Source organism: Budorcas taxicolor, chromosome 4 (assembly GCF_023091745.1).
Source record: "Budorcas taxicolor isolate Tak-1 chromosome 4, Takin1.1, whole genome shotgun sequence".
NCBI lineage: Eukaryota > Metazoa > Chordata > Mammalia > Artiodactyla > Bovidae > Budorcas > Budorcas taxicolor.
The window spans coordinates 6,725,434-6,742,478 of NC_068913.1; the positions used below are offsets into that span (position 1 = coordinate 6,725,434).

Sequence of the window (17,045 nt, forward strand, 5' to 3'; positions counted from 1 at the left end):
TTGCCTCCTCCAGTGCATGAAAGTGAAAAGTGAAAGAGAAGTCGTGCAGTCATGTCCGACTCTTAGTGACCCCACGGACTGCGGCCCACCAGGCTCCTCCATCCAAGGAATTCTCCAGGCAAGAGTACTGGAGTGGGGTGCCACTGCCTTCTCCAGATTTATATGTTAACATTATAATATATATGAATATATTTATGTGGGTATTTTAGCTTCTTAAATGAAAACTTGATATTGCAACCCCATAGACTGTAACACTCCAGGCTTCTCTGTCCATGGAATTCTCCAGGCAAGAATACTGGAGTGGGTAAGTATTCCTTTCTCCAGAGGATCTTCCCAACCCAGGGGTCAAACCCAGGTCTCCTGCATTGTAGGTAGATTCTTTACCATCTGAGCCTATATATTTTTCTAGCTTAAATGTATGTGTGTAGTGTATATATATGAATATTAATTCATGTATCAACATGATACTAGATATGAATATATTTATCTGGGCATTTTAGCTTCTTTAACAAAAATTTGATGTTTTGTGATGCTTTTTCCTTATCTTGGATTGTTCACCATAGATCCAAAGTATTTCCCTTTAGAAAATATATGAGTGCCTTGTGCTCAGGTCTGTTTAGAATCCTTGAAAGACGACGTATGTGTTAGATTTCAAATTGGGATCCTCGCTGCTGCTCATTTCCCCCTTTCACTCACAGTTTGTTCATTAGCAAAAGAGATGGGAAGGTCAATTTATTGTTCTAGACATTTACCGTTCCCTATTCAGTCTGCTCTTTTCCCCCACAACCAGTGACTTTTGGAAGAATTGGTCCAAAGAAAATATTGCTCTGCTCCATTGTAGTGTAAACAGAGCTGTGGGAAGATGTGCTTATGGAATTCTGCCTGGTGTGTTTTCCAGAAAACGGTGCGTCTAGTGGTGAATTACCTGCGCACGCAGAAGGCGGTGGTGCGTGTGAGCCCCGAGGTACCCCTGCAGAGCATCCTCCCGGTCATCTGCGCCAAGTGTGAGGTCAGCCCAGAGCACGTGGTGCTCCTCAGGGACAACGTGGCTGGTGAGGAGCTGGAGCTTTCCAAGTCCCTGAATGAGCTGGGGATAAAGGAGTTGTATGCCTGGGACAACAAGAGAGGTGAGGCCACCTTGGGTCTTTGATGTGGTGCCACTGACTCTGCCTGTGTGCCCTCATGCAGAGCGATGGGGACACACGTTTGCAGGCATCTCCAATTGTGTCCAAACCAGAGCGGGAGTGGGTGGGAAGTAAAATACACAGACTGTAATTACACCTCTTTCCCCCAGTCGCTTCAGTCGTGTCCGACTCTTTGTGACCCTATGGACTGTGGCTCAGCAGGCTCCTCTGTCCATGGGATTCTCCAGGCAAGAATACTGGAGTGGGTTGCCATTTCCTTCTCCATTTCCCCCAGTAGTGAGCATACCCATTACCCCTTGTCTCCTGTGAGCGTCCATGAAATATGTAGAAAGGGGAAAAATGAGAATACTAGGGCTTTTGCTCTGAAAGAACTTCTCAGAAACCACAAGTGAACCACCTTCTCCTGGATTTCCTTTTCAGTTGCCATTAAATACTCCCAGGTCTCAAACATTGCTCGTGATCGAGATCAGTCGCAAAATTCCTTCTCACTCGTTCGCTCAGTCACTTCAGGCATGTCCAGCTCTTCGCAACCCCACGGACTGTAGCCCTTCAGGCTCCTCTGTCCATGGTGTTCTCCAGGCAAAAATACTGGAGTGGGCACCCATTCCCTTCTCTAGTGGGTCCTCCCAACCCAGGGATCGCAGGCAGCTTCTCTACCATCTAAGCCAGCAGGAAAGCCCATCTTGGGAGATGTAGGACCTCATACCTGGGGAAAGCATATAACACCAATCTCTGCATTAAGCAGTGGGCCCAGCAAGACTGTGGTCTTCCGGGAATGTGTGTGAGGCAGCAAGAGGGGAGACTCTCTCAAGTCCCAAGCTCCCTCTTCCTGTACCCACGCAGGACAGGACACACTGCTGTACCAGGAGAATGGCTACCCCGGCCCCAAATCCCCCTCTTCTCTGCCTTGGGCACCCTCCCAGGGACCCTCGCCCTACGACCCTGGCAGCCTTCCCAGAAAATAAAGGACCATCACCTGGCTTAGGGGGTGTGTGCTGCCCCTGGGGCCAACATCCCTTCCGTCTGGACCATAGTGTGCCCTGTGGGCCATGAAATATTTGATTGGCATCCCTACCATATGCTTCCCTCCCAGAAGAGAACATTCCTCTCCATGAGGAGCCCTTTCCTTTGCCCCTCTGGGGTTTCACCACCTCCCAGCCAGCAGCTGCTTGGGGAAGGGTGAAGGCCACGGGCAGGAGATGTGTCCCAGGCGAGGCCTGCTCTGCCCTGGAAATCCTGGTGGTGGCAACTAGAGAAAACAGAGGCTTTGCTGCCACCTGCTTCCAGGATGGTGTTTAACAGCCAGGCGGTAGCAGGATTCGAGGGGATCAAGTTCAGTGATGTAGGCCTGCTTTGCACTTGGCCTTTTCCTTTGGGGCACAGATAGCTGCAGGCCTTGTCAAGTGCAACTGTGGGTTGAGAAGCCTGCCTTCACTCTCTGTTGCCTGCCTTTTCCAGTTCTTCTGACCAAAACGAAATCGGAGCCTTCCCTGAGCTGTCGAGGTACCGTCAGCCCAGTGCTGCCTGCCAGGCTGCGCCTTGCATGGCTCTGGGCTAGGACAGTGATGCATGGAGTGACTGGAGGGGAGGCAGGGTGGCCCTCGGGGGGCGTCTGGCCAGGCTGAACTGGGGCTGCGACTTGGTTTCTTGACTCCCTGGTTGGCTAAGAGAACAACGTCCCCTGTGTGAGGATTTGCTGTGTGGTTCTGATTGGTGTGAAAAGAAGATGTCATTGTAGAAAATGGGCCCTTTATGAACACAGAATTTGAGTGCAGAGCAGAAGCGGTCCATGTACAAGAGACACTGGACCCTTCCTACCTGTTCTTGCCTGCCTTCAGGGTCCGTCCTGCCCGCTGCAGAAACGGGCAGTGTGCACTGTGAAATCTGACCTTTTCTGTCATAGACAAATATGGACGTGATTAGTCCAGATTTTGCATTCCCTTCTTATAAACTGTATATACTTTATTATATTTATTATGAATAGATATGTATTATACTTAATAATACATATATACATATGTATGAACATATTTACATAGACATGTATGCACACACATGTATTGAGATTTATATAAACGTTTTGGACTATACACACACATACTCTAAGAGGATCATTAAAATTATGAATGTTCATATTTTACAGAAATTTCTGTCCTCGTTTGTTAAAGTGTTTAACAGTAGACTTCACTTCTATATAAAAAATAATGCAGACAGTCCCGTGGCTTTGGTCTGGAACCACAGTGCGGGTGCTGTGAGTGACGGTGCTGTGGCCTCAGCCACCCCTCACATTCCTCATCTGTTACCTCCTCCATCAGACGCTGCAGATTATTGCTACAAATAGAGGGACTCTCTTTTAAGAAATACCATAGATGTCTCTCTAGAGAAGACATTTGGATGGCCAGTGGGCATGTGACAAGATGCTCCACATCAGTAATTATTAGAGAAATGCAAATCAAAACTGATCAGAATGGCCATAGGTTAAAAGTCTACAAATAATAAATAAATGAATAATAGATGCTGGAGAAGATGTGGAGAGAAAGGAGCCCCCCTGCCCTCCTGCACTATTGGAGGGAAGGTATTGGATTGGCCAAAAAGTCGTTAGGGTTTTTTTCTATAACATCTTATGGAGACATTGAAATGAACTTTTTGACCAACCCAGTAAATTGGCGCAACCACTATGGAGAACAGTCTGTAGGTTCCTTTAAGAACTAAAAACATTGCCATATGATCCTACAGTCCCATGGCTGGACCTATATCTGGAAAAGAGAAGAACTCTTAATTCAAAAAGATGCTTGCATCCCAGTGTTCATAGGAGCACTGTTTACAGTAGCCAAGACATGGCAACAACCCGAAGATTCATTAACCTTTGAATGGATAAAGAAGGTATGGCAACAGTGGAATATTACTCAGCCATAGCAAGAATGAAATAATGCCGTTTGCAGTAACATGGATGGACCTGGAGATGATCTTACTCAGTGAAGTGAGGGAGATAAAGACAAATATATGATGTCACTTATATGTGAAACCTAAAAAAAAAAATGATAAAAATGAACTTACTTACAAAGCATAAATAGCCCCACAAACATAGAAGATAAACTTACAGTTACCAAAGAGGAAAGTGGGGGAGGGATAAATTAGGAGTTTAGGGTTAACATATACACACTGCTGTATATAAAATAACAACAAAGACATACTGGATAGCACAGGGAAGTATACTCGATATTTATAATAACCTGTAATGGAAAACTATCTGGAAAGAGTGTGTATATATACACGTATCTATGTATATGGGTAACTGAATCACTTTGCTTTACACTTGAAACTAACACAATATTGTAAATCAACTATAGTCCAATAAAAAAAAAGCAGCACCATGATCAGATAGTTGTTTTGAACAGAAAGCTCATGTATATGAAGGCTTTATCAGTTCTGAGTGATTTGTTGTTGGTATACCATCTAGCTGCAAGCGTGGAAAAGCTGGATCAGGGCTATTATGACCGTTCTTTTTTGACCCCGTAGGCAGCAGTCCTGTGATGAGGATGGGCACTCACAAACGTTGTTTTCACGCAGTGCAGACCTGGCTCCCCTTGCTGCCGGCTGTTCCGCTTTCACACCCGGAAGAGTGGGTGTTTCAGATGAGCCAGTCCTCAGGGGTCCCTGCTGCATGCTCCATCTCTCTGCATCCCTCAGCTCACCTGTATCACCTTCTAAGCCATTCTGATGTTTCCAAACAGTGTGTGCTTTCAGGGTGAAGTATGTCCTCCCCCCACTTGTATTCATATCTAAGTCTTAGTGAATGAGAATACGTCAAAATAAATTCCACACTCAAATTGTTACACATTTAGAGCGATGGGTTCAGGCTCCTAAATGAGTATTTTTCTCCAGGCCTGACTGGGTACCACGTGGCGCTTTGGCTGATGGGAACACTGTCAGGAGAGCCAAGTGCTCCCACTCTGTTCCCCATATCATCCTTCCCCCAGTGCCTGCCAGTCGCACACCTCACCAGGGGCTCCGTCAGTCTAGAGACAGTCTGCCTGGGCCTCAGCTCAGAGCTGGACAGCTGGGGGCTGCAGTCTCTTGGGCCTCAAGGGGCGACGCTGTGCTGGGGTGGCCAGAGCCTCCATCCTGATGCTGAAGACTCGCCGCTGCCCGTCCAGGGAGAGAAATGAGAGGCTTGATTTTGACCCGGTCTATGGTGGTGAGGTTGACGTAACAGCCCGTGTGCCTGTGGTGTGTTCTTGCTCCCTCAACTCTCAGGCACTGTCATATCCTGCACTTTGCACATCCAGTCACAGAGCAGTCAGTTCTAGAAACAACCTAGATGGGTGGGCTTGGGAGGGAGGTGGGAGGGAAGGTCACGCGGGAGGGGACATGGGTAAACCTGTGACTGATTCATGTTGATCTATGATAGAAACCAGTTGGTTTCTGTCATTTCTGTAGAGCAGTTTACAATTCTGTAAAGCAATTGACTTCAATTAAAAAATCAAACACACACACACGTGTTGGTGCATACTGTTGTTCATTCACGTACAGTTTTACTCTGTAGTACAGAATATTTTACTAAAGGCTCTGTGCCCAGCAAAGGGTTTGATGCCATTAACCATGAACCCCATGTACACATGCGTATTGGGGAGGTGCATACCTCACCGCTGAAGCCGCTCTCCTTGCTGATTTGGTTGTCATGTGTTGTGAGGCTGCTGATGGGCCAGGCTGGAGCCACCTGCATGCAGCTGAGAAGCCTGACCCTTGTGACTAAAATGGGAGCCTTTGCTACTGACGGATTGAAGGGACCCAGGGGCTTGGTTTTTGCTTCACTGTGAAGACGGTATTGTGTTAATGCATGTTGCAGGGGCACTGACTTCCGTGTCGGCCTTCTCTAGTTGGAATATGGAATTCTAGGTTAGCAGATGAGCAGTTCATTGATGTCTGCCTGGTTCAGGTTGGTATTTTGGTGGCAGAGTTTGTGAAATCCAGTCCCCATGGTGCCAGTGGACTGGCGCCCTGCCCCTCGGCACTTGGCAGCGGTGTGGAGTAATTCACTTTCCCGTTCTCCTGCTGCTGCTGCTAAGTCATTTCAGTCGGGTCCGACTCTTTGCGACCCCATAGACGGCAGCCCACCAGGCTCCCCCGTCCCTGGGATTCTCCAGGCAAGAACACTGGAGTGGGTTGCCATTTCCGTCTCCAATGCATGAAAGTGAAAAGGGAAAGTGAAGTCGCTCAGTCGCGTCCGACTCTTGGCATCACCTAAATGTCTTCTCCTCTGGCCGTATCTGTGTCTTGGAAGAAAAGGACAGATGAGTGGCCTTCAAAGTGTCAACAGATCAGTGGATAATAATGGTCATAGAGGCCTCGTGGCACTGAGTGTGCCAGGCTCAGTCTGCAGATGAGTATACTGGGGCCAGAGCATGCCCACAGCGCAGCCCCCTTACCTGAAGATGAGTATACTGGGGCCAGAGCATGCCCACACCGCAGCGCCCTTACCTGCAGATGAGTATACTGGGGCCAGAGCACGCCCACACCACAGCCCCCTTACCTGAAGATGAGTATACTGGGGCCAGAGCATGCCCACCCCGCAGCGCCCTTACCTGCAGATGAGTATACTGAGGCCAGAGCATGCCCACACCGCAGCGCCCTTACCTGCAGATGAGTATACTGGGGCCAGAGCACGCCCACACTGCAGCCCCCTTACCTGCAGATGAGTATACTGGGGCCAGAGCACGCCCACACCACAGCCCCCTTACGTGAAGATGAGTATACTGAGGCCAGAGCATGCCCACACCGCAGCGCCCTTACCTGCAGATGAGTATACTGAGGCCAGAGCACGCCCACACCGCAGCGCCCTTACCTGCAGATGAGTATACTGGGGCCAGAGCACGCCCACACCGCAGCGCCCTTACCTGCAGATGAGTATACTGGGGCCAGAGCACGCCCACACCGCAGCGCCCTTACGTGAAGATGAGTATACTAAGGCCAGAGCACGCCCACCCCGCAGCGCCGTTACCTGCTGCTCCCCTAGCTGTCAAGCGGCCCCCACAGCTTATGCACCCAAGGTGAGGGTGCTTTTTGAGTGCAGGATGCTGGGCCCTACGCCAGAGTCTCGCATGTGGGCGTCTCCTATGGCCCCAGGCCCCAGGGACGCTGCTGCGGGTAGTCCCGCCCCACCCTGGAGACCACAGCTCGTGCCTCCGTCCTCAGCTCCCTGCCTGGGCTCCGGTGTCCTCACCTAGAACCCGAGCGTCGCCATTCTAGCTTGACAAATCCCAACGAAGAAAACTCCAGGAAAAGGAGAAGAGCATTCAGAGGTCAAGAATAAAAGAACAGAATAGAAGAAAAATGGGCCCCTAGAGACTGAAATGGAAAGGAAAACATTCTGGTTGATGTAGAGGGAGGAAAATCCGCGGATGTAGGTCACACGGGGGCCTGATGCGGCTGTCTCAGTCGTCCCCGGGGAAGCCAGCGCGGTCCCTCCAAGTTCTGGAAACCAGTGGGCCCTGCAGGCAGGGCAGCTGTGAATGCACTTGCTTAGCTCCATCTTGGACCGCCACCCTCGTGATGCGTAACGCAGGTGTTTTGCGCAGATGTCTCAGTCGCGAGAGCTGTGCTGTCCAGTCTGATGGTCACAGCCAGGCGTGGTCGGCAGCACGTGACTTGTGGCCAGTCCCAGTCGAGACGCACTGTGCCAGGCACACTGCATTCTGAAGGCTTCGTACCAAAATGAATATGACAGCACATTAATACTTTTATACGGATTATGTGATAGAATGATAATATTTTAGATCTATTGGGTAACTAAAACATGTAGAAATTAATTTCATCTGCTTCTTTTTTGATGCATCTACTAGAGAATCTAAAATTACCTATATTTGTGATCATACCTCAATAAAACCATAGGTAGCAAAAAAAATAAAAATAAAATTACCTATATCATCCCTTTATTTTTCTGTTGCACAGTACTGCCCTAGAACTTTTGGATTTATTTTTTTTTAATACCAAAGATTGTAAAAACATTTACTAATTCCATAAACCCAGCTGGGGGTTTCGAGGTGGCTCAAAATGCTTTGAAAGAAGTGGTTAATGGTTTTATTCTCTTATAAGAATGAAATAAAAGTCTAAGAGTAGAGTAAAACAAAGAAGCCCTTGTTGAGATTTTTAAACTGTTTAATCTCTTGGTTCATATGCTGAAAATAACTTAGTACTTCTATTTTTTTTTTCAGAAACCTTTAGAAAATCTTCACTCAGCAACGACGAGACAGACAAAGAGAAGAAAAAATTTCTGGGATTTTTCAAAGTTAATAAAAGAAGCAATAGTAAGGTAATTGATTACATACACATATGATTCTATGTTCTGTACAGAGTTTTTTGAGATGTTTGTCCTCTGCCTGTCTTGGAATTTTCCTTAATATATGTAAGCATATTAATCCCTTCAGGGAAAAGGGAGCATATCGTGTCAGTGTGCCCTGAATGCCTGCCCATACCCTACACTTGAGTCCTAAGTGGTCTTGGGGGATGGTGTTCTATTTACCAACAGAACATGAAGCCGAAGCCATGAGCCTTCTCTGCTGGTCCCTGCACAGTCCTGACGGGAGGCTGAAGCTAAGTAAACATCCTCTGGGTGGGTGGATGCCTGAATGTGTGGTTTAGGTTACATTTACCCAAAGATCCCCTTCTCCAGGGGATCTTCCCTACCCATGGATTGAATCCGGATCTCCCACATTGCAGGCTAATTCTTTACCATCTGAACCGCCAGGGGAGTCGTAATGCAGAGAACAAAAAATGAAGACACTTAAAGTCATCTTGGAAATTCTCAAGCTATATATGCCTTTTAGCTACAAAGAAAGGAAGTGCTTGTAAGCCTATTATGTTGGCTTTAAAAGCTTTATTTTGCTGTGTCAAGTATTTTCTCCTCACTAGTAGATGGCATGAGAAAAAGAACTGTTGTGTGGAACATTAGCATTTAACCCACCAGCTAGGTTTGGAAGCATCCACCATCCACAGAGCGTTAGAGGAGGTGTGAAGAGGGTGAACCCAGGTTGGTCCAGAGCCTTCTCTTCCTATCATTGGACCTCTGTGTCTGTGCACCAGCCTGCATGGTTCTTGACCTTCCAGAGCCCATGGGGCCAGTATAGCCATTACCTTGGGTCCCATTGAGGATGCTGGGGCACAAAGAAATAAATAAACTTGCTCAGAGTCCCAGGGTTAGATCCTGGGTCGGCTTTGGTTCACCAGTGAGAGCTTAGTGAGCAGGTTGGGTGGAAGCTTGTGGCCAGAGAGAACTCAGGAGTTTCTCCCAAATCCCGGCCCATTGCTTTTAAAAAGCACTGGAGTGTATTGTTTTACATGCGTGCATGCCTGCTAGGTCATTTCAGTCGTGTCCGACTCTTTGCGACCCTGTGGATCACAGCCCGCCAGGCTCCTCTGTCCATGGGATTCTCCAGGCAAGAGTACTGGAGTGGGCTGCCATGCCCTCCTCCAGGGGCTCTTCTGGACCCAGGGATCGAACCCAAGTCTCTTACGTTTTCCTGCATTGGCAGGCTGGGATTTTACAACGTTGTGTTTCTGCTGTGCAACAGAAGTGACTCAGCTATATTTGTACATATATCCCTCCCTCCCACGCCCTCCTAAGTGGGTAACTTAGCTGCGCGCTGTAACTTAGCTTAGCTCTGTGGGTGATGACAGGGCACCAAGCTAGCTCCCTGTACTATATAGCAGCTTCCCGCTAGCTAGCTGTCTTACACGTTGTTTAGTTGCTAAGCCATGTCTGACTCTTGCGAGCCCCTGGACTGTAGCCCACCAGGCTTCTCTATCCTTGTGATTTTCCCGTCAAGAATACTGGAGTGGGGTGTCATCTCCTCAGGGGATCTTCCCTGCCCAGGGATTGAAACCACATCTCCTGCTTGGCAAAAAGTCGGACACGACTGAGTGACTAAGTGCACACACCTCTGCTTGGCGGTGGGTCTTTGCCGCTGAGCCACTGGAGAAGCCTGGTAGTGTGTGTATGGCAGCGCTGCCCTCTCCATGTCCCAGCTCCTCCTTCCCACTCAGTGTCCACACATCCGACCTCCACGCCTGCGTTTCGGTTCCTGCCCAGCAAATAGGTTCGTCTGGACCCTTTTTCTAGATTCCATATATATGTGCTAATGTGCAATATTTCTCTTTCTGATCTACTTCACTTAGCTCATTGCTCTCAGTCTTCTGATGCTTTGATTGTGGTTTTGTGGTTCCCTGTCATTACTGACTATATGTGTTTACCCCACGTGGCCACGTGGCCTTTGAAAATCTCTGCTTCATGTGTGTCTCTACTTAGGATCTTTGAGGCCCCTTCCCCATCCCTGTCCCCCTCCTCTTTCCGCCTCCCCTATCCTCTCCTTTTCTGTCAGAATTACTGGAAATTACAAATTCAGTTTCCCATTTGAATTTCCCTTCACTCTATAAAGGTTGGGTTTCTGATACCTGACATCTTAAAAAAAAATTTTTTTAAGCATAGTTGGTTTACAATATTGTGGTAATGTCTGCTGTACAATAAAGTGATTCAGCTACACACGTATATATTTTTTCCTATTCTTTTCCATCATGTTTATCACAGGATATTAAACATAGTGTGTCTGTGAATCTGTTTCATAGATATGTTGATTTGTATCATATTTTAGATTCCACAAAGTGATATCATATGGTATTTGTCTTTCTCTGCCTGGCTTACTTCACTTGGTGTGATAATCTCTGCGTGCATCCACATTGCTGCAGATTTTGTTCTTTTTGGTGGCTGAGCAGTATGGCTCCTGACGCTCTGAGGTCAGTTTGCTGGGACTGCAGGCAGAGCTGTCCTGCTTGGTCCTCACAGTTCTCTCTAGAGTCCTTCTTCTGTGTCATGCTACTTTTGATAGATGAAACTGCCAGCGAAGCCAATAAAAAGAAATCTAGAAATGCCTTTAAGCAGAATAAGAGCCTAAAATATCCAGACAGTCTTGCCCTGATGGATTGGCAGGATTCTGTGTGAAAGTGTCCCAGATAACAAGGAAGCCTTGTCTGTGGGTCCCAGGGGTTTTGTCTCAGCCATACCGTGTTTCTTCAGTCTTGGACTAACTAGAACTGTTTTCCTTTCTCATGCACTCCATCTTTTTCATTTATTTTATTCTGTTTTGTGCTCAGCTTCTCTTATTCAATCGTGCTCAACTTCTCTTATTCAATCGTAACTTTCCTAGGTTATTTGTTGTTTTGGGCTTCAGCTTCTTTCTGTCTTGTTTTCCCCTGTTTCTGTTGTTTGAGCTGCTATGCTAAAAGCAGCTTCCTTTAATCTGCTATAAGCCTGGTGAGGGAGGTAGTATCAACCCCATTTTACAGGTGAAGGAACCTGAGCTGTGCACTTTCAGTGAATCCTGGTGTTAAAAGTTGCCCAAGGTCAGACTCACCTCTTTCCAGAGCCTAGCTCTCATTGCCCACACGTTACACATGTCTGACAAGCCTGAATCTCAGTTTTTCTATATTAAGAACAAGAGGGTTTTGAGTAAGTCATTTTTAAACGGTTTCTAAAATACTGTGATGCCAGACAGCCTACTAATGTCTGAGAACAGTGTAGTAAGAATGGTGACATTTAAGGCTAAAGTGAGTCTTCCCTTATCTGCCGAAAGGAAAACGATATGCATCTGTGTGTATAAAATCTCTTATAGAGAATATATGTAAAAGGATATCATTTTGGCTAAATTCAATGAGGGAAGTTATCTTTCCTTGCTTTAAAACTTTGGTATTTTAATGTTTTTGACGTGATAATTTTTGTATCATTTTTGCATTATTTATTCTCCTAACCCAGTGGTTGTGAAAGGTACCTTAGAATCACCTTCAGTTCAGTTCAGAATCACCTTAAGATCTAGTGTAACAGCTGGATTCTTGGGTCACGGCCCCGGAGATCCTCATTTGGGAGGGGCCCGGAAGCTGCGTTTTCCATTGCTCCCTGGTGATTCTCTGGCTGGAGGTCACCGACCAGAGAGGTCGGTCACCAGAGGTCACCAGATCAAGGGAAACTTTCTTTTACACAATGAAGTTACATGTAATTATTGTTCACCTTTTACAGATAGAGAGTGAGATATTCAGTGAGTTTCCGTGTATACCCAATGAGCAATGCAGTGGTAAACTGAATTTAAAATATAGAAATTCTCAAAACCTACTTAATTGCCTTGAATATTCGTTGAAAGGACTGATGCTGAAGCTCCAATCCTTTGGCCACCTGATGCAAAGAGCCAACTCACTGGAAAAGACCCTGATACTGGGAAAGATGAAAGGCAAAAGAAGGGGTTGCCAGAGGATGAGGTGGTTGGATGGCGTCGCGGACTCTCAGTGGACATGAGTTTGAGCAAACTCTGAGAGATAGTGAAGGACAGGGAAGCCTGGCATGCTGCAGTCCATGGGGTCTCAAAGAGTCGGACATGACTTAGCAACTGAACAGCATCATCGTCTCAGACCCATCGCTGTTTTCATGTTGCATAATTTTCTAAGCAAAAGAGCTATTTTGGGGGAAAGGACAAAAAAAAATCTATACTCAAGAGTCATGAATTTCAAAACTGATGTTTCCAGATCTATGAGCAGTGATCAGGGGCTATTTTAGAACTTTCAGGTTCTTAGCTGAGGGTCATGGCCTTGGATTAGAGTTGTTTACGCAGATATTGCTACCTTGTGGAATGGCCAGGCTGGCGTGTTTTGCTTGAACAGCTGCTAAGGGTGGCTGTGGTGCGTGCTCCTGTTTGCACCTGGAGCTGACCTGGGGCCTGCTTATGTCCCAGGCCGAGCAGCTCGGGCAGCCTAGGGTGGGCAGCTGGGAGGACACCTCCGCGTCTGGACTGGGCAGGGCTTCAGATGTGAGCACTCACACCCAGGGGGCTTCTGGCAGCTTCACAGTGCCTTCCGGGAGGCAAAATTAGAAAGTGGCCTAGTTGTTTTTTGTTTCTTGGATTTTTTTTAATCTAGAAAGATGCATAAAGCTTCATGTAGCTTCTTTTTTAGTTGCCCACTGGTACGTTTGGAAAATGAGGAATGTATTAGTCTCCACATGTGTTAGTTTCCATTTCTCCCGCCCCAGACAGCGTGGTGGGATGGATCCTCTGTTGAAATAACTGAGTCACACCGTCTGGAAGCACTTCCTCCCATTCTTAGGAGCAGCTGATGGTTTTGGAGCCACAGAGCCCTATTTCCTAAATTCTGCAAGTATACATTGAAGGAATTTTTAAAAAACCACTGGTGACCTAACATTTCAAACTGGCATGTAGAAAGCTTCTTCATAATTTTAAATGCTTGAAAGAGAAAAAAATTCATAGCATCCTGTAAATATTGACATTTTAAATGTGTCTAATAAAGTTTGATACAATCACATAGACAAATTCTTCTATAACAAGAAAACATTTTGCATTATTATTCCTTTTCTTGATTTAATACTTCCATGCCAGTCCCCATGTAAAATTATATTCTATTCAATATATATTTTATTCTTGAAAGTATTTTCTAAAGACTCGAAGTGAAATGTGATATGTCTATTTAAATTAGATTTTTAAATTTTATGTGATCATAAAACTGTGAGTAGGAGAATATCCTATATTGAGTTCTTATTACATTTGTAAATACATAAAAACTATGTAAATATAATTGCTGATCCGTAATTGTTAAGCATGAAAAGTAAATTTTTCTTCAAAAGATATCTTTTAATAAGATGAAAGGTAATTTTTAAGTTTGTTTATTATATCCATTAATGAGCATAACTTATAGATAAAACCAGAATAGCTTCAGATTAATCCTGTGACTCTTTCCATTTTTATTGATTCAAATCCTGAGGAAATATTTTACTAAATATAATAGCAATAAATATTAGTATTTATTTATAATACTATATAATAGATATAATAAAATATAATATGAAATAAATAATAGATACTAAATAAAATACTAAATAATTATTAGAGGATGGAAAACTTTGCTGTTATAACAGTGTCCTTTAATTCTTTGAAGTCCTTCTGGTTAATCCCATAGTGTGTGCGTGCGTTCCGAGTCACTTCAGTTTTGTCCAGTTCTTTACAATCCTGTAATCTAACTAGTGTCTCAAATGTCTCCTACGTTAGCAGGCAGGTTCTTTACCACTAGCGACACCTGGGAAGCCCAATCCCTTAGTGATCTATCATAAACTATTATTTCGATTGATCTTTTGTCTGTGCCTGACTAGGTTCTCTTTTAAATTAATCAGTAGCCAAGATTTAGAAGCCATTTGATCTGTCAGGGGATTGTTACTCAATAATACTAGAGTTATTGACTCATGGGAGATATAAGAAAAAAAAATACTTTATCAAGATTTTCTCAAATAATAATTACACTCATTTCTCAGAGGCACTTTCTTTTTTTTCAAATACAATGTTTGAAGGTACCTCTCCTAAAGGAACATATATATAGAAATTAAAAGCATATATGAAAAATTTTAATTATAAAGTATTATATACATGTAAGGAAAAGGCAGTGGCACCCCACTCCAGTACTCTTGCCTGGAAAATCCCATGCACGGAGGAGTCTGGTGGGCTGCAGTCCGTGGGGTCGCTAGGAGTCGGGCCCGACTGAGCGGCTTCACTTTCACTTTTCACTTTCCTGCATTGGAGAAGGAAATGGCAACCCACTCCAGTGTTCTTGCCTGGAGAATCCCAGGGGCAGAGGAGCCTGGTGGGCTGCCGTCTATGGGGTCACACAGAGTCGGACACGACTGAAGCGACTTTGCAGCAGCAGCAGCAGCTACTGATTTTACTAACATGTTGATCTGAGCTAAGGAATAGCAAAGGAGACTTTTTTAAAAATTGAGATATAATTGACCTATAATATTATATTAGTTTTAGGTACACAGCATAATGATTTGATACATGTATAATATATTGGGTTGGCTAAAAAATTCATTCAGGCTTTTTCATAAGATTAGTTAATATTCATCTACCAAAAAAGAAAAGAATTGTGGCTGTGGTCATAGATGTCACAAGCACTTTCTAAACCTATATCATCAGTAAGTTTTGAGGAAATTGACATTGTCAGTTTTTACTCACTTTTGCCAAAACAGCATTTTTTTAGTCATTTAAAAAAATCTCAACCCAAACTTTGTCTATTTTTGTCCGGATCTTAGCAATATAGATTTAGCCTATTTAATTTATTGAGACCATCTGCCACATTAGCTAATTAGTGAAATGGGCCCTTATTGTCCAACTGAAAATCCAAGCCACATTTACTTTGGATTAAAAAAAGTCATATTTTTAATTTAAGTAAATGTGTTAATCCTCATGACAGTTGTATAAAGGCACCTGCATGTTCTCAATTTCCCACACATCTCTTTAAACGTAGGAGTTTGATTTCCAGGGCTTGAAGCTGTTTCCCCTTTAAACCCTATATTTTAAGGCTGTGAAAATCAGCTCTCAACTTGCCTGAGAACCAAATCTTACTGGTTTCCAATAAGAAGAAGGGTTTAACTCATGGTGGGAACACAGCCTGGGCTCAAACCCAGAGTGACCACCGCTCATCCATAAAAATGCCTGTGACCATTATTTTCATCTGACCCCAAATCAGCCTGAATGCAGTTATGTAATGACCTTTAAGAAGAGCTCTTCTTCAACTGTCTAGTCTTAAGCAAGGCTTTCCCTGCCGCAACCACACCACCAATGCTGCTTCTTTGCCGTAAAACAGACTTAAAACCACTGCTGCTCTGTAGTTGCTAAGCCATGTCCAGCTTTTTGCAGCCCCATAGTCTGTTCCACACCAGGCTCCTCTGTCCATGGGATTGCCCAGGCAGAAATACTGGAGTGGGTTGCCATTTCCTTCGTCTTCCAGGCCCAGAGAGCAAACCCACATCTGCATTGCAGGAGGTTCTCTACTACTAAGCCACATGGGAAGCCTTTAAATTCACTGAGAATGGTTTAAAACATCCAGGGCCTCATTAGACTGTAAGACTTACCATTCATCAGTCTCAGTTTTGGCCACAGATGGTTGGAAAATGTCATCTAATGTTTCATGCACTCTGCAAACTACCTTGTGTTTCTGCAGGAGATCTATTGAACTACCCTGAAGGGCTGGGCCACTCACACCTCTGTGGCCGTTATTACATGCCAAGGATTATTACTGTTTCTACAGCAATGGATGGTATCGATAGCATACATTTGTAGCAGACGTGGTTAATTTGTATGCAGTTTTTTATTTTGACTAATGCAGCACAAGAACACATGTATGACATAGGTAGGTAGATACCAGGCTCCTCTGTCCATGGGATTCTCCAGGCAAGAATACTGGACTGAGTTGCCATGCCCTCCTCCAGGGGATCAGCCCAAGGATTGAACCCACATCTCCTGCACTGACAGCAGGTCCTTTACCACTGGCACCACCCAGGAAGCCCACACACACGAAAGTAGAGTTGTGCAAATAGAAAGATGGGCCACATTCTTAGCTGTGAAGACTAACCATTACTGTGTTGCAGGTTGAGGTGGTTACGCAGAGTAGTTTAAGGGAAGTGGGAAGAGTGTTTTATACACATATGGATGGCCTCTAGGATTTTTTTTTTCATTTTTAAAATTACAGGTGACATTTTATTAGAAATCAAACTCAACAACTGAATTTCTGTAATGTGGCAGATTAATTATTGGCCTGGAAATAAGAGTTTACTGGGTTTGAAGCCTTAGGGCAAGACAGCACTTACTAAAATGATGCTGGTCAAAGAGGACGATACTCACAGCTGCCACCACCTGCCTGCCTGTGCCAGGCCTGCACTTACTTCCACGATCTCCTTTCATCCTCCCCACATCACTGTAAAATAAGAGCGGCCTTCCTTATCCAGAGGCAAAAGTTTCCAGCTTCCAGGAGCCTAGTGGCTGATCAAATCTGTTGATGTCTGTTTATGTTTATCAATAT

At 45.0% G+C, this 17,045-nt stretch overlaps 1 protein-coding gene across 1 annotated transcript in view; it reads left to right on the plus strand.

Annotated features, from left to right (window-relative positions):
- The window catches only part of COBL (cordon-bleu WH2 repeat protein), a 304,931-nt gene that overhangs the window by 121,418 nt on the left and 166,468 nt on the right, over positions 1 to 17,045 (plus strand). The window contains exons 4-6 of the mRNA XM_052639184.1: positions 899 to 1,127; positions 2,604 to 2,648; positions 8,360 to 8,457. Coding sequence (XP_052495144.1) covers positions 899 to 1,127; positions 2,604 to 2,648; positions 8,360 to 8,457 — 372 coding nt within the window. The remainder of the gene's footprint in view (positions 1 to 898; positions 1,128 to 2,603; positions 2,649 to 8,359; positions 8,458 to 17,045) is intronic.